The sequence below is a fragment of the Littorina saxatilis genome, linkage group LG3, assembly GCF_037325665.1.
Source record: "Littorina saxatilis isolate snail1 linkage group LG3, US_GU_Lsax_2.0, whole genome shotgun sequence".
NCBI classification, from domain to species: Eukaryota; Metazoa; Mollusca; class Gastropoda; order Littorinimorpha; family Littorinidae; genus Littorina; species Littorina saxatilis.
Genome location: NC_090247.1, coordinates 33103872 through 33127294, shown reverse-complemented (window position 1 = coordinate 33127294; position 23423 = coordinate 33103872). Strand labels below are relative to the sequence as shown.

Below are 23423 nucleotides of genomic sequence, written 5' to 3'. Positions count from 1 at the left end.
CAAGCACAAGACCAAGTGCGCACGAAAAAGATCCTGTAATCCATGTCAGAGTTCGGTGGGTTATAGAAACACGAAAATACCCAGCATGCTTCCTCCGAAAGCGGCATATGGCTGCCTAAATGGCGGGGTAAAAACGGTCATACACGTAAAAGCCGTGGGAGTTTCAGCCCATGAACGAACAAACAAACAAACTGCTTGTCATATGGGTTTTTTAATAAACAGATAATACATCTTTTTCAGACCCTCCCCAACAGTTTTTCAGCCAATTTGCGGATGTGAGCTGGGTACAGAAAGAAATAATCACCAACACAGATCACTCAAGACTGTCCAACAAAGATGTTGACCAACAAGAGAGACATGAATTTCTCAACAACAACAACAACCAAGGTGTCACACATTTGAGGCAGACTTTTTCAGCTAATCATGATGAAAGCGAACATGCGGGGAAGGAAGGTGATGCTGCTAGTTCAGGTGGAAAACCAGAACTGCTAAAGAAGGAGAATGATGAGAGGGAATCTCAAGCCAATCATTCTACTCAACAAAGAGATGTTGATGTGCAGCCTGATACTACTAGCAGAACAGGAGCTACAGCAGAAGTGGATTCACCGTCTGCAGGGTACACCATCACTGTATCGGCTGTTTCAAGTGGTTCAGGCCCAGCTGAAAACAGCGGTGAGGGTTGTGTCACTGCACAAGAGGGAGAATCAGAAGGTGAAGATGGTTCTGAAGGTAGCGGGGAAGAAGACGACACAGAGGAAAAGGAAAAAGATGACTCACAGAAAAAAACAGAGGAGAAGGGAAAGAAAAGGGAACCAGATGGGAAACAAGCATCTCAACATGGCACTGTGGAACAAGCCACAGGTTCAAAGAAGAAGAAAAAGAAGAAAAAAAGCAAGAACAAAGCGGCACAACCTTCCAACACTGAATTGTCACTTCCGGTACAAGTTAGTGCTGGTGACAGGGCTGACAAGAATGCAGAACCGCCGCCAAAATCAGCACCGTCATATGCAAGCGCATTGAAAGGAGGCACCAGTGACCAGAAAGAGAAAGTGTGTTTTCATTTGCTATGAATTTCATACAAGATATTATTATAGGAGTTTGAATACTTTTATTCCCAAATGGTATAATTTTTCATTTGAACATTGTTTGGTTATGAGCATGTTTATCTTATGAGTAATTGGCTTTAAATTGTCTGCTAAGGCTCGCATCTCGTCTTTTATCCATCGGATGGGTACAGTTTAATTATTCTGGCATTTGTCTTTCTTCAAAAGATAGAGCAATCCCGCCCCATATACTCCCTTAAAAGGCATCTTTACTGTTTAACCAGATTGAAAGTTTTAGCAGTTTGATTTAAAAACCATTGCTATGTACGTGTCTTTTATATTAGCTGACTTGGAATTTTATTGTGTGGATTATAATAATCTGTGAATAAAACTTGCACATTGATTTTATTTTTGTTGCAGTCTAGAAGCAGTACACCAAGAAAAGTCAACTCAAATGCAAATGCCTTGCTGTAAGTGTTGAATTTATTCAGTGAAGATGGCAAGACCACTGCTTTCGTCTAAAAAAAAATGTGTGTGTGTATGCGTGTGTGTGTACGCCTTACGAGCTGTACAGTTGCATATGTAGGTGTCCGTTGAAAGATAGAGCGGAAGGGAATCATGTGAGGTCAGGTACATTGACTAAATTAAATTTTACGTTCCTTGTAAAGTTCTTACCATATCAGTACAGCCTTTGGTATAATCTTAAGAAGCTTGCTGGCGTTTTACAACTTTTCCTTTTCCCTCAAATAGGTTGTGAGAAACTTCATCAGAATGTTTTTAAGGCTTGAAAGTTATGTGTGCCATTTTAACAGTTCCCTATATACACCTGTTCTATACTTTCTGATATTAATACTTCTTTGAATGGTCTGTTTTTTGGGTGAACAGGTCTGCTGATGAGAAAGTTACAGTAGTCTTCCATGTCATCATCTCTGCTCACTTTAAAGTGGATGTGGAAACAGATTCGGTATGCATTCGATGTGAACCACGTGTTCTTGGTGGTTTCAATCCAGATGCTGACAAGAACCGGCTGAAATACATACGGTAGATTTGTTTGTTTGAATCTTTAGCAATGGTTATAGACATTATTTTAATGTAACAATGAGCATGGTTTTTCATGTGTCAGAAAAGGTTCTGAGCAGGTAAAGGGAGAAATTTAGCTTCAAGAATGGTTAATCTTGCTTTTTTGAGATGCCATTTTAAATATGGGTACTGCTCAACATATTTGCACATTTGGAAATGTATGAAAATCAGCCTCTCTTTTTCATTGCTCTCCCTCCCTCACTTTCTCCACCAGCTTTTTCTGTGACTTTCTATTTGCTCAGCTATCATCCCCGCACTTTAGTTAAAATGAAGTTTCCCTGATGATGTTGCAGAAACACTGACATGGGGCCGATGTATGTTGGTAAAATCACCATGGCCAGATCCATCAGGAACAACGGCTTCATGTACAAGTATGTGGTGAGAAGACAAGGCAAGGACAAGGTGGAGTGGGAGTATGTGCTGAAGAAACACTACGCATCGTCCATCTACGGTCAGAAGCAGGCTGAAGTCAACCGCAAGTTTACTGTTGTTGACAAGGAAAGGTCTTTTTCAGGTTTGTGATAGATGTTTGCTTGATCTATTGTTTGATTGATTGACTGACTTTTTGCTTCTTATTTTTGTCACAGCTTACTTAAAAGCTGCAGGTGCATAGGGTTTTGTGAATACATCCTTTCTCCAGTGAGGTGACTACAAGACGGTAAAGAAATTATGTACATGCAACTTTTGTCCCATAATATCTGTTTAAAGTATGCTGCTCAAACTCCTTAGCAAGTTCATTGTGTCGTTTATTTTCATCCCCACTTGCAGGTGACTGGCACAGATATGATGGCGTTGCCTACCCAGAAAGCGTCAAGGAGGCCTCTTGGAAATCTATTGGCAAAGGTGCAATTCGACTTTTGGGTGTGGATGTCCAGACAGTTCAACAAAAAGTCAGAGAGGAAGGGGTTTTGTCTGGAAAGGAGTTCCTTCCCTCGCCAGAAGAAATTCAACGAGCCTTGTTAAATCCTGCCGGCAGTCAAAAGCGCACCGCTGAAGAGTATCTGAAGAAAGTGGAGTCTGTCATGAGTAGCCTGAGACTACAGCTATTGGATAACCGGCTGGAATACACAGACAATGACCTTGTCAACCGGGTGAGCATTGTGGTGATTTTGTTTGTGATAGAAGTACTGTTTGATATGTTTGAATACTTAACATTATTTTATGACAGCTTTCCTATCTTTCATGGATTGCATATTTTCTCTCAAAATTTCTTGTACTGTAAGAGTGGCTGCTTCTTTTGCTGAACTTGTCAGGGAACAGTAAAACAAATTTTGCTCTTCAAACCTCTTCCCTTCCTCCATCCCCTCCAACACCCCAATTGCCAGTATGCAATTTGGCTTGGACAATCACTTAGAACAAAGAGCTGCTGTACATAATCCTTCAACTGTTATGAAATCCTGGTTTGGACAAATATTAACCGTTGAAGTGCACTCCACATGAGGTTTGCTCTCAATGGGGATAATGAGATTTTCTGTCCAGATTTTTGATCTGATGCATTCTTCATCTGGCTTCTTTTTTAGTGTCTGCGGGAGAATCTGATACTTCCATTGGTTCAGACTATTCAAGCATTACTGGAAGAAAAAACACCAAGACGGACAGCTGTCCTTGGTCTGTTTGTATGGCTACTGAAAGTGGGCTTTGATGTCTACATCTCAGCTGAGGTGGTGAACCTGCTGTGTCGATCCTTGCTACTTGTCCCAGACCTGAAAAACAAATCGTGCCCTGAAGTGACGGAGCTTGAGACACAGTTTCCATCACGCATGAGCGACAGAGGGTTAGTGTTTGCAAATGTGTATGAAGGTTTTTTTGTGTGAGGTGGGTTTTCTTCTGATGTGGCACAAGCTTTTGTAGTGCTCACTGATCAGCTGCTGTTTTACATTATCAAACTATTATTTTAAAGGTATTCCCCCTTTTTTTTTGGAGGGGGGGTGGGTAGAAATTGTTGTTCTTGTTCTAGGACATGTTCTTTTAATCACTTTTCACTGAAATAGCTGGACATGTAAAGTATATCAAAATATTATACGTTATTTGCGTTTTTGACCAAAATATGACATTTTACACAGATCTCGACAGTCATTGTTCTCCGAGACCGCGCTAGCGGTCGAGGTGAACAATGACTGTCGAGGTCTGTGTAAAATGTCATATTTTAGTCAAAAACGCAAATAACATTTATGTATTGATCAAATTCCTTTCAGGTACTATGACTTTTTTGTTGTTTTGACGATTGAACGAGCACACACACACATGCAATCAAACACACAAGCTTCATATTTGGGCGTTTCAGGTTGACCGAAACTTCAAAGGAACTACAAAACACACGTCATGTACTGACTTTGTTGTTGTTTTGACATTGAACAGCACACACACATGCAATCAAACACATGACGTGTGTTTTGTAGTTCCTTTAAAGTTTCGGTCAACCTGAAACGCCCAAATATGAAGTTTTGTAGGCCTCTGACGTCACATGGCTCAAAGAAGGGAAATGCAATGTCCAATCGATACATTATCTTTTATTTCTTTGAATGTACTTGAAAAATCAAGATAGAGAATTCTTGCTGTCAAGGTCAAAAAAGAAAAATTATGAACAATATCTATTTGGTATTTATTCTGGTTGATGCTAAATATTTAAAGTGTTTTCTACATTTTTCAGAATCTCTTTAATTCCCTGAGGCATAAACTGAAATTCATGCAGCAACCCCCCCCCCCCCCCTCCCCTCTCCCCGTTTAAGACCTGAGAAAATCAGGTCTGAAAAAGGAGTCTTAATTTTTTTTTATGTGGAGGAAAATGTACAGAGAAAAGAACATCTGAAAAACATAGCTCAAATTGGGGTGTGGGTAGGTGGGGTGTGGGTAGGTGGGGTGTGGGTAGGTGGGGTGTGGGTAGGTGGGGTGTGGGTAGGTGGGGTGTGGGTAGGTGGGGTGTGGGTAGGTGGGGGTGTGGGTAGGTGGGGTGTGGGTAGGTGGGGTGTGGGTAGGTGGGGTGTGGGTAGGTGGGGTGTGGGTAGGTGGGGGTAGGTGGGGTGGGGGTAGGTGGGTGGGGGTAGGTGGGTGGGGTGTGGGTAGGTGGGTGGGGTGTGGGTAGGTGGGGTGTGGGTAGGTGGGGTGTGGGTAGGTGGGGTGTGGGTAGGTGGGGTGGGGTGTGGGTAGGTGGGGTGTGGATAGGTGGGGTGTCTAAAAGGGGGGTTCCACTGTGCATCGCTTATCAAACAGTCTTTGTGTACGGTAAGGAGCCTTTCTCTTAAAAAAAAAGGTTGATGCAAGATTATGTATGGAACGGTTTGCTCTGAAATTGCTCTGTTTTCCCAACATGCAGCAGTATGGCAAGAGCGGTACACATGCTGATAGACAAGAGTGATGTGGAGTGGAAGTTTGCAATGGATCCAAGTTGGTGGTGCTGCATCCCGTTGCTTCACTTTCTGGATGGTTCTGCTCTGCCCTTCCAAGAACCCGAACCTAACATCTCCTTCACCACAGACAGCTGGTGGGGCATTTCTAACTTCACACGCAGAAAGGATCAGTTCAAGAGGAACGTGATGAAAACTTCACAGTAAGAGCTTGTGGTTCACTGTTTTAGATGGCGTTTATTTGATGATGATGATGATGATGATGATGATGATGATGATGATGATGATGATGATGATGAATTATCACAAGTAGAGAAATGTGAGCTAAGAGGGATGAAATTAGATGAAAATATCAGCATTATAATCATGTACGTGTTTGTCAGTTCTTTCTGTTAAACATTTCTTGGTATGAACTACATATATGTCAACACTAAATTTGAAAATTGATGAGATAAAAATGTGAATGACTGCTTATGAGTCTGTATACATCCTAGTCTCTCTCTTTTCACTCTGTATATTTTCCCCCTTTACCTTCATATATATTGTGCATCCATTTTGAATTAGTTGAATGTACTGTTCTTCCTGTCTATACTATCATGTTAACCACCACAGATCTGCCCTGGCTTTCACATGGAATAAGAGCATTCTTTCAGTTCAACATATATTCCCCAAATACCCTCCGCGGGTTAGGGGGAAGAATTTACCCGATGCTCCCCAGCATGTCGTAAGAGGCGACTAACGGATTCTGTTTCTCCTTTTACCCTTGTTAAGGGTTTCTAGTATAGAATATAGTCAATTTTTGTAAAGATTTTAGTCAAGCAGTATGTAAGAAATGTTAAGTCCTTTGTACTGGAAACTTGCATTCTCCCAGTAAGGTAATATATTGTACTACGTTGCAAGCCCTTGGAGCAAATTTTTGATTAGTGCTTTTGTGAACAAGAAACAATTGACAAGTGGCTCTATCCCCTCTCCCCCCTTTCCCTGTCGCGATATAACCTTCGTGGTTGAAAACGACGTTAAACTGTTAATCCAAACAATGATATAATTACTGTGATGTTCTTAACTACACTTTAACATGGAACGTATGTATGTATGTATGTATGTATGTATGTATGTATGTATGTATGTATGTACGTAGGTATGTATGTAGGTATGTATGCATGTGTGTTGGTGTGTCGGTGTGTCAAGTGTGCAAGTAAAAAGGGTATTGTAGTTGTACATATATTACTTTGGATATTTTTTTGTTATCATGGGTTTTATAAATTTTCTTCTCTTCTTCTTTTATAATTATTAATTAATGACCTATATGTGCTGATGACCAATTTAATTTCCTTTGTTGGATCAATAAAATGTTATGAGTTATGAGTTATGAGTTATAAACACCAAATAAAGAAATTCCCCAAATCAATAATGTAGCTGCATTCTGTGCAGAGTGGGATTTAAAAAACCACTCTTTGCTGAAGTAATTTAGCAGATTGACATGGGTTTCACTTACAAAATCAGTTCAACAAAAATATTCCACTGCACATAAAACAACCGGGCTGCTTTTGGTATGCGTAGAAGATGAAGGATGCTCTTTTGTCATGTAAAACCCTCAACAGATCTGTGATGCTGAACATGATTGCTTACATGAGAAGGAATGTATCTTTGCGCTCACACAGGCGTGTACACCTAAAGCCATTATTCATTCGTTTTTTTCTTCTCAGAAAACTGATGGATCATATCGAGTTGCTGGAGCCGTGCTTGGTTGCTGATCCCATGTTATCCCGCAGCATTGTCGCCTCTCTGGATTTTGATCCCCTCTTGCCTGTGCTTCTCAAGGCCCCCCTCCATGTGGAGGTCATGGCAGCCACCCTGATACATCACATCAACCGCAAAGGTTACTATGAAGACTCTGCCAAAGAGGTGTGTGATAGTTCTCATCTGAGTTTATTTCTTCTTTCAGGTTGTTTTAAGTATTGCAGCCTGGTGTAAAGTGGGTGGTGGTACATGTAAATTGAAATAATTTGGTTGCATTTGTGAGTCTAAATTATTGGGTTTCATTTAGATTTCTGCTTTAATGTTTTTAAACATATAAGAAGAAATAAAAGAAAAACAACATCCAAGTGCTAGTCGTTGCACTTTGATCCAAGCAGGTCTTCGAGAACTGTTTCAACATGTGTACAATATAGATGGAAATGTACACACACAAAGACACACATGCATACACATTCTCGTATGTATACACTCATGTACAGGCTCACATGCTCACCAAAGATTGACAGCATGACAATTTTATAAGTCATTCACGGCTCCTCTCATGCACAAGAAACTGGCTCTGATGTTTTTACACCCCCGGTATAGGGGTGTGTATAGGTTTCGGTCGATGTGTTTGTTTGTTTGTTTGTGTGTTTGTGTTCGCATATAGATCTCAAGAATGAACGGACCGATCGTCACCAAACTTGGTGAACAGGTTCTATACATTCCTGAGACGGTCCTTACAAAAATTGGGACCAGTCAAACACACGGTTAGGGAGTTATTGGTGGATTAAGATTCTACAAGGACTTATAGAGAAACATATTCATGGTCAAAGGGAAATAACCTTCTCAGTTGGTGGCAGTGAGAATGGGTGCAGTGAGAATGGTTATTTCCCTTTGACCAACGGGGGTGTTTTTCCTACCTCGAAGGAATTCCTTGTTTTCTGTGGTTTGCCAACACACTGTACTGCATTCTGATCATCATCGCTCCACGGCTATCGCCAGTTATCTCTCTGACCGGACGCTAAAGTCCTACGCGAATCTATCAAAACAAGAATACAGAGTTATCTCCCATATGTTGTTCACGAGCAGTGTTCGCGAGACGAAAAGGATTGCAGATTGGCCGACTTCGACAGTGATCTCCGTTCTGTTCTTCACAGTTATGATAAAGACATCGTCAAAACAAGTAGAAATTTTGGGACTGCTGCCGGAAGGAGACCGTAATATATGGTTGCATCACTGTCAGAAAAAATCGTCTGCTCCAGCGAGAGCCGAAACCAAACGGTTGATTATCACGTGACACTTTTGCCATGTTTAGAGTTGTTTGCACAGTAAATACAGTCGCGTAAAATAGCTCGCTTGAAACTGTCTTGCATATCAATTCCTTTGTAATTTAAAAATTACACAACACCATGAAAAATCATTATCGACGATCGCGAATCTGCTTATATCCATAACACATTACGAAAAGAACTAAATATGTAAAAAATCGATTTCCTCGCCAGACAAGGAAAACCAAGGCATCCTGTCAGGGATAGAATGAGCCGAACTCATTTTGACCTGAGGTCAGGATGACTGTACTGTACATTGTAGTAGAAATCAGAATCTGTTTGCACTCCTTATAATAATTGGAATGTTTAAGTGTGGCAATTTGTTTCAGACTCTGGGAAAAATCTTCAACAAGATGAAAACTGTGCTCGCTCAGCAGGTGGAAGGGTGTGTGTCATTTTGACTAAAAATTTTAGTACTGAACTTTAGCTGTTAATGAAACGTGCAGTAAATTGTTGCGTTTCCAAGAATATTTCTACTTCCTCCATATAAAAGCAACGAATCTGTTTGAAATGTAGAGTGTTATTTTATTTTATCACTTACAATCTATTTGTTATTGCTATTATTGAAGGAGAAAGTTGATTCTCTATATTATTTTTAAGTTTTGCCTTGATGTGAATGAATGTATTTAAAGTCTGTGTATTCTTGTTCATCTCCATTGAAGACATGTTTGTACATGTAGTTCGAGTGCAGCAAAAGAAACAGAAGTTAGAACAAGTCGCGTAAGGCGAAATTACTACATTTAGTCAAGCTGTGGAACTCACAGAATGAAACTGAATGCACTGCATTTTTTCACAATGACCGTAGTCCGCCGCTCGTACAAAACGCAGTGAAACTGACGAGCCTGTTTAGCGCAGTAGTGGTTTCGTTGTGCTGCATACTACGCTTTTCTGTACCTCTCTTCGTTTTAACTTTCTGAGCGTGTTTTTAATCCAAACATATCACATCTATATGTTTTTGGAATCAGGAACCGACAAGGAATAAGATGAAATTGTTTTTAAATCGATTTCGGAAATTTAATTTTGATCATAATTTTTATATTTTTAATTTTCAGAGCTTGTTTTTAATCCGAATATAACATATTGATATGTTTTTGAAATCAGGAAATGATGAAGAATAAGATGAACGTAAATTTGGATCGTTTTATATAAAACAAAATTAATTACAATTTTCAGATTTTTAATGACCAAAGTCATTAATTAATTTTTAAGCCACCAAACTGAAATGCAATACCGAAGTCCGGCCTTCGTCGAAGATTGCTTGGCCAAAATTTCAATCAAGTTGATTGAAAAATGAGGGTGTGACAGTGCCGCCTCAACTTTTACAAAAAGCCGGATATGACGTCATCAAAGACATTTATCGAAAAAAAGAAAAAAACGTCTGGGGATATCATACCCAGGAACTCTCATGTCAAATTTCATAAAGATCGGTCCAGTAGTTTACTCTGAATTGCTATACACACACACACAGACAGACAGACACACACACACACACAGACACACATACACTACGACCCTCGTCTCGATTCCCCCTCTATGTTAAAACATTTAGTAAAAACTTGACTAAATGTAAAAACCAAAAGATTTGATTTCCACTGACATGAACATTTGTGGAAAGTAGATATGGCAAATTCTAAAACAGAGTTTGACATTAACTTGACAATTTAAGTTTTTACATTCAGTGAATTCATACTATAAAGTTACAAAAACATATTCTAACAATGACCTTTTTGCTATTATTTTTAGGCTATCACCTGACCAGCAGCTCAAGAAAACACAATGCCAGACCGTCATTATCCAAAATCTGTTGTGCACGGTCCTGAAGAACGTTCGGAACTTTGACAACAGCCTGATGCTTGACGCGATACACCTAGTGTTCTTAGTACTGGATCAGTGGGCGTGTGTTGAGGAGACAGTATGCAAGGAAAATGAGGCCTTTCCAGCCCAGCAGTGGTTGAGGAATGCTAACGCGGTGATCAAGACTGTCTGTGACAGCATCAGCCAGACCCATAAACTGTGCCTGCGAGTGTACGAGAAGAAGAATCTGCCCAAGCACCTGAAGGTAAAATTTTCGTTTAGAGAGCTTGTGTGTGTAAGAGAGAATGGGAGGGCTTGTGTCTGTTTGAAGCTGTCCGATGTGTGCTAGGGATGGGGAAATATGTCAGCTGCGGCAGTGCAGGCTTCAAAACTAGTTGTCGCTATCGGCGTTGGTTCGATCCCAAAGTTCGGTGAGGGATTGATTTCCCAGATTCAACTTTGTGCAGACTCTCCTTGGTGTCAGAACAGCCCGTGTACACGCATGCGCATGATAAAACAAATAAACGCATGCAGGAAAAAAAAATAGAATGGGTAGCGCCGTACTGTATGGCAGCTACTAGTGAGGGGTGTGTCAGAAACACAGGACAGGAGCATGTGTTTCCGACACACCCCTCGCTAGTCATTGCCCCTTCCAATGTTTGTCAGAGGTTTTGGCAAGGGTATTTACTCTTCCACAACCCATACAAACCTGACTGAGTTTTTGTCGGAATTCGTCTATTTGCCCCACGATAGTTCATCATTACACTGTCTCAGTGATTGTTTTTTGTAGTAGATTTTTTTGTTACAAGAGTAGTATTGAAAGTCAAAAGACGACCTACAGCGCACGGCAACATTTGCGCGGAGAACCGGCGTTTCCATCTGAGTGATCGACAAGAAGAAGAAGAAGAAAGTAAAAAAAGAATACAGATTATAATCAAACTTCATTTGCACATGTGACACAGTAAAACTTCCCTTAATTGCATATGCCGTATCTTGCCACACCATTACATGTTGCAGAGCTCTAGTGCTTGGTGACATTCGTTACTGCAAAAAAACGTGAAGTTACAAAATTAAGATGCAGTAGGAATAATCCGACATTTGGTCATGTGCACCTGGTTCTTCCGGTTGTTCAGGTTTTTGGTACATTAAATGTGGTTACACTGTTTGATATTAAATCAGTTATTTCATGTTGTTACAGATGTGGGGACAGCTGTTCGGGAAGACAGAAGATCTGGTAAACGGACCTCTCAAGGAACAGCTGGAGAAGCTGATCACAGAAAACTTTGAGTCAGAAGTCAATGGGGTAAGCTGTTGTGTTTTCCCAAAGGTTAATTAAAAGTTGTCCAACAGAGAAAATATGTGTCATAACAGGATGCAGAATTGAGTAAGGCTAAAAGCAAAAATTTACCTTACATGAAGGGGAAACACATTTAGGGAAGTCTTTGATGTTTTGTGCAGAAATGTAGCAGTCTTAGAACAGTTTTGATAATACCTTGAATCATATTCACAGTTTCAGCTTTAAATAAAAAAGAGAATAAAAAGGCTGTAGTGTCTTGAAGAGGACAGTGTTTGTGTGAGTGTTTAAAAAAAAAAAGAAAATGTGGCATTTTGATATCAAGCCTGGCATATGTTTGTGCTACAGCTTACTTCAAAATGTATGCGGTATAAAAAAACACCATATATTGTAAGAGTAGAAAATTAACAGATTCAAGGTTTCTCTTTTTTATCAAACATTAAGTTTTGTTCTGTAGCATCAGCCAGCTCGTTGTAAAAGTAAAACAGACATGTCTCATTAATACTTAGCTACATCATACTCTTGATTCATACACTTGATTCTGCATTTCCCACATAGAATCTGTTGTGTATTCTGTCACAGCATGGCTACATGGGGTTTAAAAATCACATTCAGTCAGTTATAATTTTTGGCCAAAATAATTTGAAAGTTTGCTCAGCAAGGCTTAACTCTTGAAAGACTTACCAATTGCTTATCCTTCATCAGTTGCACCTGTTAGTTTTTATGAAGACAAATTTAAACATCAAGCCTTTACTATCTGCATGATTACTATAAAAAATGGGCTTTGGGTTTGCCATAAAATAGTGTACACATTACGAAAAACACACACAACAGAATAGCAATAGAAAGTCAGGATTGGCACAGTTAGTTCACACATAACATGACTTTTTTCCTTACTCATGTGTCAAGCATTTCTCATATTTTTATGCAATCATTGTGAATCTATGTATTCATTATTCACTGCTATACATGCACATGCTTACTGGTGAGAGACTGAATTTAGCTTGATGTATTTCAGCTACCAACAGATGACAAGCTGGAGGTGTACCTGAATCAGATGGACCAGGTGGTTCCTGCCTTTGTCGGTATTCTGAACCGGCTGGCATTTGAGTCTCTGGAGGAAGCTTTCAAGGCAAGTCTAAACAGGTTCATAAAAAATACCACCAGAAGGAGCATGTATGATGTACTTTTCATAGTCTTAGTTCTGTTCTGGATGTGCAGATTGATATTGTGAATTTAATTTCTGACAAGCATAGACAATTTTAACATTTTAATTGGTTTTGAAATAATTAAATTTGTACTAACAGCAAGGGTCCAGTCACCTGGGCATTGAGAACATCCGGCTGATCAGTCTGCTATCAACCTTGCTGGAGTTGAAGTGGAAAGAGATGTCCACACAGAAAGACATGTTGACCTTTGTCATCACCTGGGTTCCTATGGTCAACTACCTGCAGAGATTTGGTAAGTTCTGTTTCTGCATGATTTTGTTATTTTGTGCTCATTTCTTATGTGCAAGTTTGAGAAAAGCCCTCCTTGTAAGAGGCAAGAGCAGAACATTGAAATAAACTCTGTGTGTGTGACTGTGTGTGTGACTGTGTGTGTGTGTGTGTGTGTCTATGTGTCTGTGTGTGTGTGTCTGTGTGACTATGTGTGTCTGTGTGACTGTGTGTCTGTGTGACTGTGTGTGTGTGTATGAATGCGTGCATGCATGTTTGCATGGGCGTGTGTGTGTTTCTCATGCAGTCTGGGGCCTTTGGATTAACTTCTGCCGTTAGCTGATGTTACTGTGTACCTTTTCCAGGTGATCAGAAGAGCATGGAGAGCCTGAACGAAGCTGCGAAGTCTATCATCAAGAATGCCATGAACTGTGTCGGCACCTGTCTGGAACAGCTGACAAGTGGCACCATCCTAGTGGGCACACTTCAGTTCATTCTCTACCATCATGAGCGATTCACTGCTGTCATGGCGGCTACAGGCCATGAAAAGACCAGGACTGCCAGCCTGCTTGCTCTGCGCGGACACGAACTTGCGGCCTACACGCTGGCCACTTTCCGCCTGGACAAGCTCTTTGAGTACTGCCATGCTTTTCTCAAAACAGGTAAGGTTGTTGTGGGTGTCTTACTTGTGGATATTCAGCATACTGCTATGACAGAAAGCATCTAGTGTTCTTAACTAAGAATTGAAATGGTGTACAGTTAAACTAAAACATTTTGAAATGCACAGAAGAATCGAGCTCTGATATTTTTCCCTTGCGTTTTGCAGATGACTTTGAGATGGCCCATGCTGTCATTGAAAATCAGCGGGAGAAGAACCCACAGTGCCCACTACTGGAAGTGGTGGACGTGGCCCTACCAGACACTATCAAGAACCTCAACCTGTACAAACCCAAAACCAACCCGTGGGGCATACCAGACACTGTTCTGGCTTCGCTGCCAGATTTTGAGCAAAAGATTAAAAGCCTCATCTTCCGGAAGATTCTGGCTCGCGCTGGTGAAAGAATGGACCTGTCAACTGTGGAATTCTGGAGGGCGTTCCAAGCCTTGTGGAGTGACGTGATGCAAGAGTGGCAAGTGCTGTGTCAGAAGATGATTGATGGGTCCATCACTTTGGTTAGCGCTGAAAGAGTGTTCGGCTTGTTCAAAGCAGCAGGGGAGACATACAACTTCACAGAGATGGCGGAAGACTTGCTAAAGATGGGCACAGCTGGCACCTCTGACTGGGTAGATCAGAGGATCCGGCAGTTCTCATGTTACATGGACATCAAGAAACACGTTGCTGCTGCTAATGCCCTCCTGGGAGTGAAGCAGGCTTATGAAATAGAAGGAAACTTTGAGGACATCGAGAAAATCTGTTGCTTGGTAAGGTTTCTGCTGGTGTTGTTATGGTGTTGTCATGCAGGGTAGTCTATCCAAAAAAAAGTTCTACTTAGTGGAAGATTTGTGGTTTAATTGTCTCTGTTTGTGGTTGATATTGATGTTGATTTTGTTTTGTAAGCAAGCTTTCCTGACATCAGGGTAAAAGGAAGAAAGGAGCATATTCCCCTGATTTTTGTCTTTTTTCTTTCACTTCATAATAATTCCATCCCTGTTTACACCAGGAATAACTATTTTGCCTAAATGAGAGAAATTTTGATTTTCAAAACATTCAGTGTACACATGCGCACGATAAAGATCACAGTGTCACAGCAAAAGTCTCAGGCCTTGGACAACACGAATACATGCGAGCAAATAAAGATATTAAGCCCCTGTGTCCCATGGGCCAACAGCCCCCAAAGTAACCATTTACTGACCCAAGACGACCCAGCCATGCAGGTCCCTTGCAAAATTCAGGTCTCGTCTAGCCGCCGACAGCCAGCTGTGTGAATTTAAAATCTGTTGCCTGGTAATGAAGAATCTACTTTTGTTTTTGTACAAAATATTCCTTGTAAATTCTACTTAGATATATGGAAGATGTGTGCTTTACTTTGCTTTATTTCATGTGTATTCATATTAACTGAAGTGGTGATATTGAAAAACTGTCCACAGAGCCAGAACGCGTCACTGCCGATTCGAGACCTGGATGAGTCAGTGGTGGGCCTGTGCAAACAACTGGAGGGCATCATGCCCCAGGACATCAAGTGTCTGGAATGTTTGCTGGATCCCCGATGTGTCGAGTTCTTTCACTGGCTCAAGGCCAACATGAAAGGTAATGGATTTAGATAAAGGTTCTAACTTGGTGTGGGGGTGGGAGGGTGTGTGAGCATGCGCATGCATGGATGTGTGTGTGTGTGGTTGGGGAGGGTGTGTGTGTCGGGGGAGGGGGGGGGGGGTTGAAGAGGATGCCACAGGAAGTGTATATGGACAATAAAGTGCTGTTATTATTATGTTATTATTATTATATGTGTGTGTGTGAATGAGAAAGGGTGCATGTGTGTGTGTGACTGTCTGTTGTGTGTTAATTTTATATGTGTATGTAACTCATAACTCATAACTCATAACATTTTATTGATCCAACAAAGGAAATTAAATTGGTCATCAGCACATATAGGTCATTAATTAATAATTATAAAAGAATAAGAGAAGAAAATTCATAAAACCCATGATAACAACAACAACAACAACAACAACAACAAAAAACAAAAAAAAATATCTAAAGTAATATATGTACAACTACAATACCCTTTTTACTTGCACACATGACACACCGACACACCAACACACATGCATACATACCTGCATACATACCTACATACATACATACATACATACATACATACTTACATACATACATTCCATGTTAAAGTGTAGTTAAGAACATCACAGTAAGTATATCATTGTTTGGATTAACAGATAAGTTTTTATGTAAATGATGATACAGCAGTCCCTGCAATGTACGGCCCCCGGCGTGAGCGGACACCTGACATGTACGGACACATTTGCTCGGCACGGAGTATTTTCCTTCTATATTTGCCCCCCCTTAAACGGACACCTGCAAAACGTGGACACGGACACTCATTTTCGGTCCCAACAGCAGGTCATACCTCCAATGTACGGACAGACCATCGTCAAATTTTCACCACAACAAAATCGATAACAGAGCAGTCCGGCTCTTGGTGCAAAGATCACAGCCGCAATGGCGTGACGACAGTCACTGGTAACTTGAGTGCACCTGTACCCATCAGGAGGGGGGGGGGTAGTTTTGGTCAGGAGTGGAGTACATGCGAAGATGCCAACATGAAACAGCACTGTGCTCTTTATTCTTGTCTGTTGGACGTAAACAACAGAAACCACAGTCGATGAAGGTCCTGAGCGAAAGAGAGTGAAAAATCGGCCACAGTTGTCAGCATCGTGTGTCTGTGTGTAACCTCTTTCATTGACAAGATACTCTTGTTTCCTCTCAGCCTTGACCAGTGAGTCGGTTGCCTAATCTGTGAACCCTTCAGTTGTCTTGCTGTGTCAAAAGTTACGACACAGTCAACTGGTTTTGCTCTGAGTGAACAGTTGGAGCTGACCTCTCTGGCCACAGCCCAACAGTACATGGCTGGAGGGAGTGAGAGAGAGAGGGAGGCGGGGGTGGGGGGGGGGGTGGGGGGGGGTGGGGGGGTAGCTGGCTAAACTCTGTGGGGTGTCCGGTGTCACTGCATGTCAGCAGGAAGAGCATTGGAGAGAAATAGAGAGGTGTACTCTTCCACACAATTTCCAAGCATCAGTTGTCACGGCTTGGGGTAGGCATCAGTGAGGGAGAGTGGGAGCTGTGTTATGTACAGTGTATTTCCGACTGAAGAGTGAAAAGTCACTGCCATGCCACATGATCGGCATGCAGTCAATAAAGCCAGACAAGATGAAAATAAATTACATGATTATGACATGCAGCTCTATCTGCTGCTATTTATTCAAACTGGGTTTCAAGCTTATTCTTGCAAAGCATCTGCACACGCTCCTCTGTGCTGTGTTTGTGTGGCTGCTTTCGTATGTCAGTGCATGGTGAGTGTGTTCACTGCCTTGAGGATTTATTTTATCTCTTCTTTTCAACACTTTTCATACAAATCATTTTTACAGAACGTTTAAAGAAGTATTAGGAGTTTATTGTTTAGTAGCCACAAGAAGTGATTAGCATAGACTCAATCCTGTTGTTTGTGTGAGTCAGTGTATGGGGGAGGGGGTGGTGTGGTCACCCCTCCCGTGACCGGACACCTGCAATGTACGGACAGTTTTGCTATGGCCCAAGGGTGTCCGTTCATGAGAGGGACTGCTGTAACAACAATCCATAATTAACGCTATTGCACTACCAAAAGAAGAGACCAACCAAACACATAAAACCAATCCCAGTAATCATCATCAGTTATCACAGGTATCACAGTAGATTAGCCATCAGGTAGTTAGACTCAATTGGGCAAAGTATAGTGTCAACACCATCACAACAGTGCTAAAGCTCATTATCACAGCACTAGTTATGATCAAAGGTCAAACAGTCATCAAACCAAATTAAATCTATCATTAAGAGGTACATTTAAAAGGCATCACTGATAGTCTGTGGCCAGGACAATGGCTCGGTTGTTGTTAAAATATCTCACAGCTGCAGGAAGAAAAGAACGCCGAAAACGCTCCGTTCGACACCTAGGCATGAGAAACCGAGCGTTCCGTGTGATGCGGAGATCCATCAGTGCGTTGTGGAGGGGATGCCCTAGGTCGAGCAGAATAGCTCTGGACTTACTGTTCATATGTTCATATGGGTGTGTTCCTATGCATACTTATGTGTACTGGAGGTTGCTTGAAGAGGCATGAACAGTGACTTAGCTTTTCTTGCATTCCTACACACAGATAATAGAAAAAGCAATCTAAGATCTGGGAGGAATTCACAGTGGTACCAGCTAAGAGTTTCCGTACATTGCATGTGGCCTGTCACGACAAGTATATTTTGGTAAAGATACAGTAATAGGCAAAGGAACAGTTTTTTCTTTGGAAGCACTCTTTTATCGCAGGTACCAGTGTACTTTGCACTACTCCTTGGAACTCTTTTCTTCCTGTTTTGCTGTGCAGATGGACTGAAGGAGCTGAATGTGTTTGTGGACCTTGCCTTCATCTCTGCCGGCGAGGAGCCAATGTCCATTGGACGTGTCAACTATTTCCACGCCGCGGCCACAGGGTACGCTCCACTGATCTTCACAGAGGACGTCAAGGGCTGCGCTCACCTGTTGAAACAGTGCAAACTTGTCTTTGCAAATGTTGCAGCTGATCCACACCTTCCCACAAAACTGGTAAAAATGAATGCTGATCATGAATTAAAAAAAAGTATTTTAAGCCTCTGGTTGATTAAGAGTCAAAAAACAGCACACATCAAACTTGACTCTTGAGGGTGATTGTACACACAGTACACTCGCACAGCCATATCATCACTTCCCACATGCACTGCAGTAAACACCACTGGTCAACATTGGAGTAGAAGCACTGTGGTTGGCTGGACTGCTGTGCATCAAAAGCCATTGCAACCGAAACTGAACCGCTGCCTATTCCTTTGGATGCTGTTACGTTGTTTTGGTTGGCAGTTTCAACAAAAATAATCGCCATTTCCACAAGAGTCTTTTAGTGAAGCCCAAAGTTCCTTTAGTAAAGCCCAAAGTTCCATTGGATCTTGTGGAACCCAAGTCAAGCTTTGTGTGAAGTGTCTGCATCTGATTAAGAGTTTTTCTTCAGTTTGAGAAATGAAATAAGACAGTTGCAAGATAAGGTTATTTGTGCAGTTTTCTTTTATGCGTGTCGTCCGTCTGTGAGTGCTCACATGTGTGCTAGTCTTCATGCTTAGTGAGGAGCTTTTCTAGAACGCTGTTACAAATGGTTGAATCCCTGTCATATAATATTTTCAAGATCTCTTTTAATCCTTTGGTATAAAAAAAAAAAGCCTATTCAATGACTGCCGTTAAACACGTGGAGTACAGACAGTAGCAGTGAAAAGAAATTGTCATTATTTTGATTTTCTTTTTCTTTTCTTCTGTTTCAGCTGGATACTATTCGATTTTTGGACTGGTTCAAGGATGTTCAGAAGTCCCATGGTTCAGTGGAGAAGACGTCGCTGTCCCAGGTCGGCAACATCAATGCTCGTGGTGTCTTCAGGCTTGGTAGAGGAGCAAACACAGGGCTGGTGAGCAGATGCTTTTAGTTGGAAGATAGGTGTCAAAAATACTCGCAGACAGTGAGAAGGGGGGCATAAGGGAGATACTATGAAGTGTACAATCTTTCAGGATTGGGAGGGTGGGCAGTATGGATACATGCACACTCTGGTGAGCAAAGAATCGTAACACAGGTAGAGAAGATAATTAAAGAACAAGAACTCTGGAGTGGGGCAACTGTTAATTGGTACAGGTAAGCGTTACTGGTTCACAAAAGATATGATTTCAAAATGCATGAATCTTTCTGCTTTTTGCGGGCAGAAGAAATTCAACAGCCACAAAGGTTTGTTGCAGTGAATGTTGTAAAGACATGTAGTTGAAATGTTAACCAGTATATTTCATGCCCTTGTGAATCCTTCAGGACTGTCATTTTTGTATGCCTCATGGCAGAAGACAGTAATTAAAGTTCTATGTCACCCAGGATCTTGCCCATGTGATTCAACTGAGCGTGTCAGAAGACGTTGAGGGCAAGAACCCAGCACGCGCTTACAGCTACGAAGAGTTGCTGGACCTGCAGAGTCGTCTGATGCTGGTGGCCGGTCAGGCTGAGAAAGGGAAGGAGAACGTGGACCGCTTCATCACTGTCAGTTGCTTTCACCTTTTTGGTTGTGTGTAGTTACTAGTGTTACTTCATTAGACATGAGATTTTTTGGAAAAGAGTACATTGTGGACAATTTTTGCTGATTAATTTTTGACTCACATGCGAAGCAAAAGTGAGTCTATGTACTCACCCGAGTCGTCCGTCCGTCCGTCCCCCCCGTCCGTCCGGACGTCCGTCCGGAAAACTTTAACGTTGGATATTTCTTGGACACTATTCAGTCTATCAGTACCAAATTTGGCAAGATGGTGTATGATGACAAGGCCCCAAAAAACATACATAGCATCTTGACCTTGCTTCAAGGTCAAGGTCGCAGGGGCCATAAATGTTGTCTAAAAAACAGCTATTTTTCACATTTTTCCCATTTTCTCTGAAGTTTTTGAGATTCAATACCTCACCTATATATGATATATAGGGCAAAGTAAGCCCCATCTTTTGATACCAGTTTGGTTTACCTTGCTTCAAGGTCAAGGTCACAGGAGCTCTTCAAAGTGGATTGTATACATATTTTGGAGTGACCTTGACCCTGAACTATGGAAGATAACTGTTTCAAACTTAAAAATTATGTGGGGCACATGTTATGCTTTCATCATGAGACACATTTGGTCACATATGATCAAGGTCACTTTGACCCTTATGAAATGTGACCAAAATAAGGTAGTGAACCACTAAAAGTGGCCATATCTCATGGTAGAAAGAGCCAATAAGCACCATTGTACTTCCTATGTCTTGAATTAACAGCTTTGTGTTGCATGACCTTGGATGACCTTGACCTTGGGTCAAGGTCACATGTATTTTGGTAGGAAAAATGTGTAAAGCAGTTCTTAGTGTATGATGTCATTGCTAGGTTTAGTTATTTGACTTTGACCCTGAAGGTCAAGGTCATGTAAAGGTCAAGGTCAAGCATGTGAGTCGTATGGGCTTTGCCCTTCTTGTTTATTATCACTTTGGTGTCAGTTACAAAATCAATTGAGCGAAAAAGCTATTACTTTGCACAGAAAGAATCCAGGATGTTGATTTTTGGTATGTGTCAAATTGGAAGAATGCTCTCATTCTGTGTAATAAAGCATGGACAGACCTGTGATAGTCAACATGTTCGGTTCACACAGGGCGTTTTCGTCTGTTGGAATAGATTTTGGGAATGTGTCCAAGTTGAAGGGTGTTCTTATTCCTGGTAAAAACCTGGACAGATGTGTGGTGGCTGACATACTGACTTACACGAGAACAGTAGCTTTAATTCCTCTTTCCACTCTTCTTTCTCATAGGTCATGGAGAGCCTGGTGAGACTGGGCAAGACGTACGTTCAGCTTTGTAGCGACGGCTGTGTGCTCTTCCTGGAGTGGAGTGTGGAGTTCCTGTGTGACATAGAGCGACCCGTCTGCTGCATCTCTGAGTTCTCCGATTCAGGCAAACTCAAGGGACATCGCAGCAAGGAGGGACACAATGCTGGAAAGAGAGAGGATTTAGAGGTAATACTTTAAATAATGCAATATGTATTACTGTAAATCTGTGTTGACTGAAACAAGACTGACCCTTATTTTGACAGACAAAAGAGAAACTGTTTAGAAAAGAAAGGATGAAAACAAAGGGTTAGCTGAAAAGTTAGCCCTATTTTTGTTGGCCATCTTACATGAACACATACTTTATCCTCTTGGTTAGTCACCAAATAATAGGATCGTAGCCTCAGAGGAGTTGGAGGCAGAGCTATCACTTCTGTACACATGTATCAGGATTTGTTCCACTCTTTCCACCTTTTCTTGTTCTGTTGGACACAGAAGAAATTGCTGAGCAAAGTGTAGGGCGTAGAGGAATTCTTTCATAGCAACCGCCTTCTAGGGTTTTCAAACATTATTAAGGGCAAGCAATGACCCGTTAACAATAAATTAAAGGAGAAAATATGTTTGTAGGACTTCATCGCGGGAGTGGCGGGGTTCCTGGAGCACTGTCACAAGGAGTGGCTGCAGTATGTGGACCAGAAGCGCAAGGACTACCCACAGCTCAACGTCTACACTGTGGAACAGCTCGTCTTCCTGCAGCAGCAGCTGGTCAGAGTGGGGTCGGAAGACGTTTCAAAGTAAGACATTTGTTAGCTGCATTTCTAATTCTGCTGAGTGCTGATGTGGTGGTGATATGAGGAACAGTGAAAGCCCCGCCCATTTTCAGACTTCCACAAATGTAAGAAAATCAGATTAAATTACATATTCTTACGCAACTCACATAGAAAGCATTAACTTCAGTTAAAGTGCTAGGACACTGAACTACGCTTCACCCCAAAGGGGAAGCAACCCCCTAAAAAAGAACGGCCTTGACCTATAACCCAAGCTATACAAGAGTCGAGGTCATACCGTCACGTGACCTATCACGCGTGACTCGACCGCCGCCGTGTTGAAACCTCACTCCCACTTCAGTCACCAAGTAGTTCGGACGCTTTTTACACTACGCTGCAGGCTTTTAGCCTACTGTCTTCTGGACAGTGTTTCACCCCGTCTACAGGTCCCTGCTTCTCATGCACAAGTTTGGGTGAGCTCGTTCTAATTGTTTGCTTTTGCTTGCGTTTGTTTCTTTCTCCGTTGTTCGGTCTGGTTGTTGTTTATCAATATCATAACTCAGACTGGTTTTTTGTCAGCAATGGCTGACAAGGAGAAATAGAAACCACAGACTAGTCAGTAGCTGCTGAGGTTTCTCCTATTAAGTTTCGCATAAAGAGAAAGGCAAAGGCACTACCGTTTCTGTTCTTGACCCAGCTTCTCTTACTACTACGTCTGTTAAATAGCCTTGAATGGTTGAAAACGACGTTAAAGGCATATGTACGCGCTCCCGTGTTTACAAAGTGTAGTTTGTCTATAATCGATGTCAAACGCACCATAAGACCATGTAATGACGATATGTCGCCATGCGCCGACCATATACATGTATTACAGCTTGTTCTAGCCTCTGAAAAAGTGAGGATGTCAACAAAGACGCGGAGGTATTTCCCTTGCGTCAACGCTACCTCTGTTGGCAAATCTAGATAAATAGGACGATCTAGATCAAAATAAAATTCAAATATCTCAACATTTAAGAGGTCCTAGACCACAATATCTTGCAGGGAACTTAATTTAGCATGTCTCCAGCTGTGGGTAAAGCAATTAGCGTGTATAGTCATCGAGTACATATGGCTTTAAACACTATATAAAGAAGAAAGAAAGAATGTCTGTTAAATTTCGGACCCTATGAGTCCAATCATGCCGGTGCTGAAGCAGGTTTAATTTAGGTTACTTCAGCCAAGGCAAACGCAGTGGGAAAGAATACTTGTGTTAAAGATGGTATTTCTTTCGAATACATCACCTCAATTTAACTAATAGGAGTTACCTTACTTACGAGTGCTAGACTGAGAAGCGTCCTATGTTACCAGTACTAGACTGTAAACAAGGTCGCTAACTCTAGATTTCCGTCGGTATACCATTTAGGGGAGTAGTCTCCCTTTGTCGGTAGTACCTCTCTGCGCATGTGCCAATGCCCATAATCCCCAGTTTCAATTTCTTGCTACGGGGAGCTAGACGTGTATTTAGACCTTT

At 41.6% G+C, this 23423-nt stretch overlaps 1 protein-coding gene across 1 annotated transcript in view; it reads left to right on the top strand.

The window, feature by feature from the left end:
• Positions 1-23423, top strand: part of LOC138961176 (E3 ubiquitin-protein ligase rnf213-alpha-like) — a 111739-nt gene that overhangs the window by 4509 nt on the left and 83807 nt on the right. The window contains exons 3-23 of the mRNA XM_070332776.1: positions 241-1049; positions 1464-1513; positions 1929-2084; positions 2417-2637; positions 2892-3214; positions 3644-3897; positions 5437-5670; positions 7174-7372; positions 8865-8920; positions 10279-10594; positions 11528-11632; positions 12642-12755; positions 12931-13084; positions 13425-13721; positions 13886-14481; positions 15148-15307; positions 18142-18359; positions 19100-19240; positions 19690-19851; positions 21132-21335; positions 21774-21940. Coding sequence (XP_070188877.1) covers positions 241-1049; positions 1464-1513; positions 1929-2084; positions 2417-2637; positions 2892-3214; positions 3644-3897; positions 5437-5670; positions 7174-7372; positions 8865-8920; positions 10279-10594; positions 11528-11632; positions 12642-12755; positions 12931-13084; positions 13425-13721; positions 13886-14481; positions 15148-15307; positions 18142-18359; positions 19100-19240; positions 19690-19851; positions 21132-21335; positions 21774-21940 — 4936 coding nt within the window. The remainder of the gene's footprint in view (positions 1-240; positions 1050-1463; positions 1514-1928; positions 2085-2416; positions 2638-2891; positions 3215-3643; positions 3898-5436; positions 5671-7173; positions 7373-8864; positions 8921-10278; positions 10595-11527; positions 11633-12641; positions 12756-12930; positions 13085-13424; positions 13722-13885; positions 14482-15147; positions 15308-18141; positions 18360-19099; positions 19241-19689; positions 19852-21131; positions 21336-21773; positions 21941-23423) is intronic.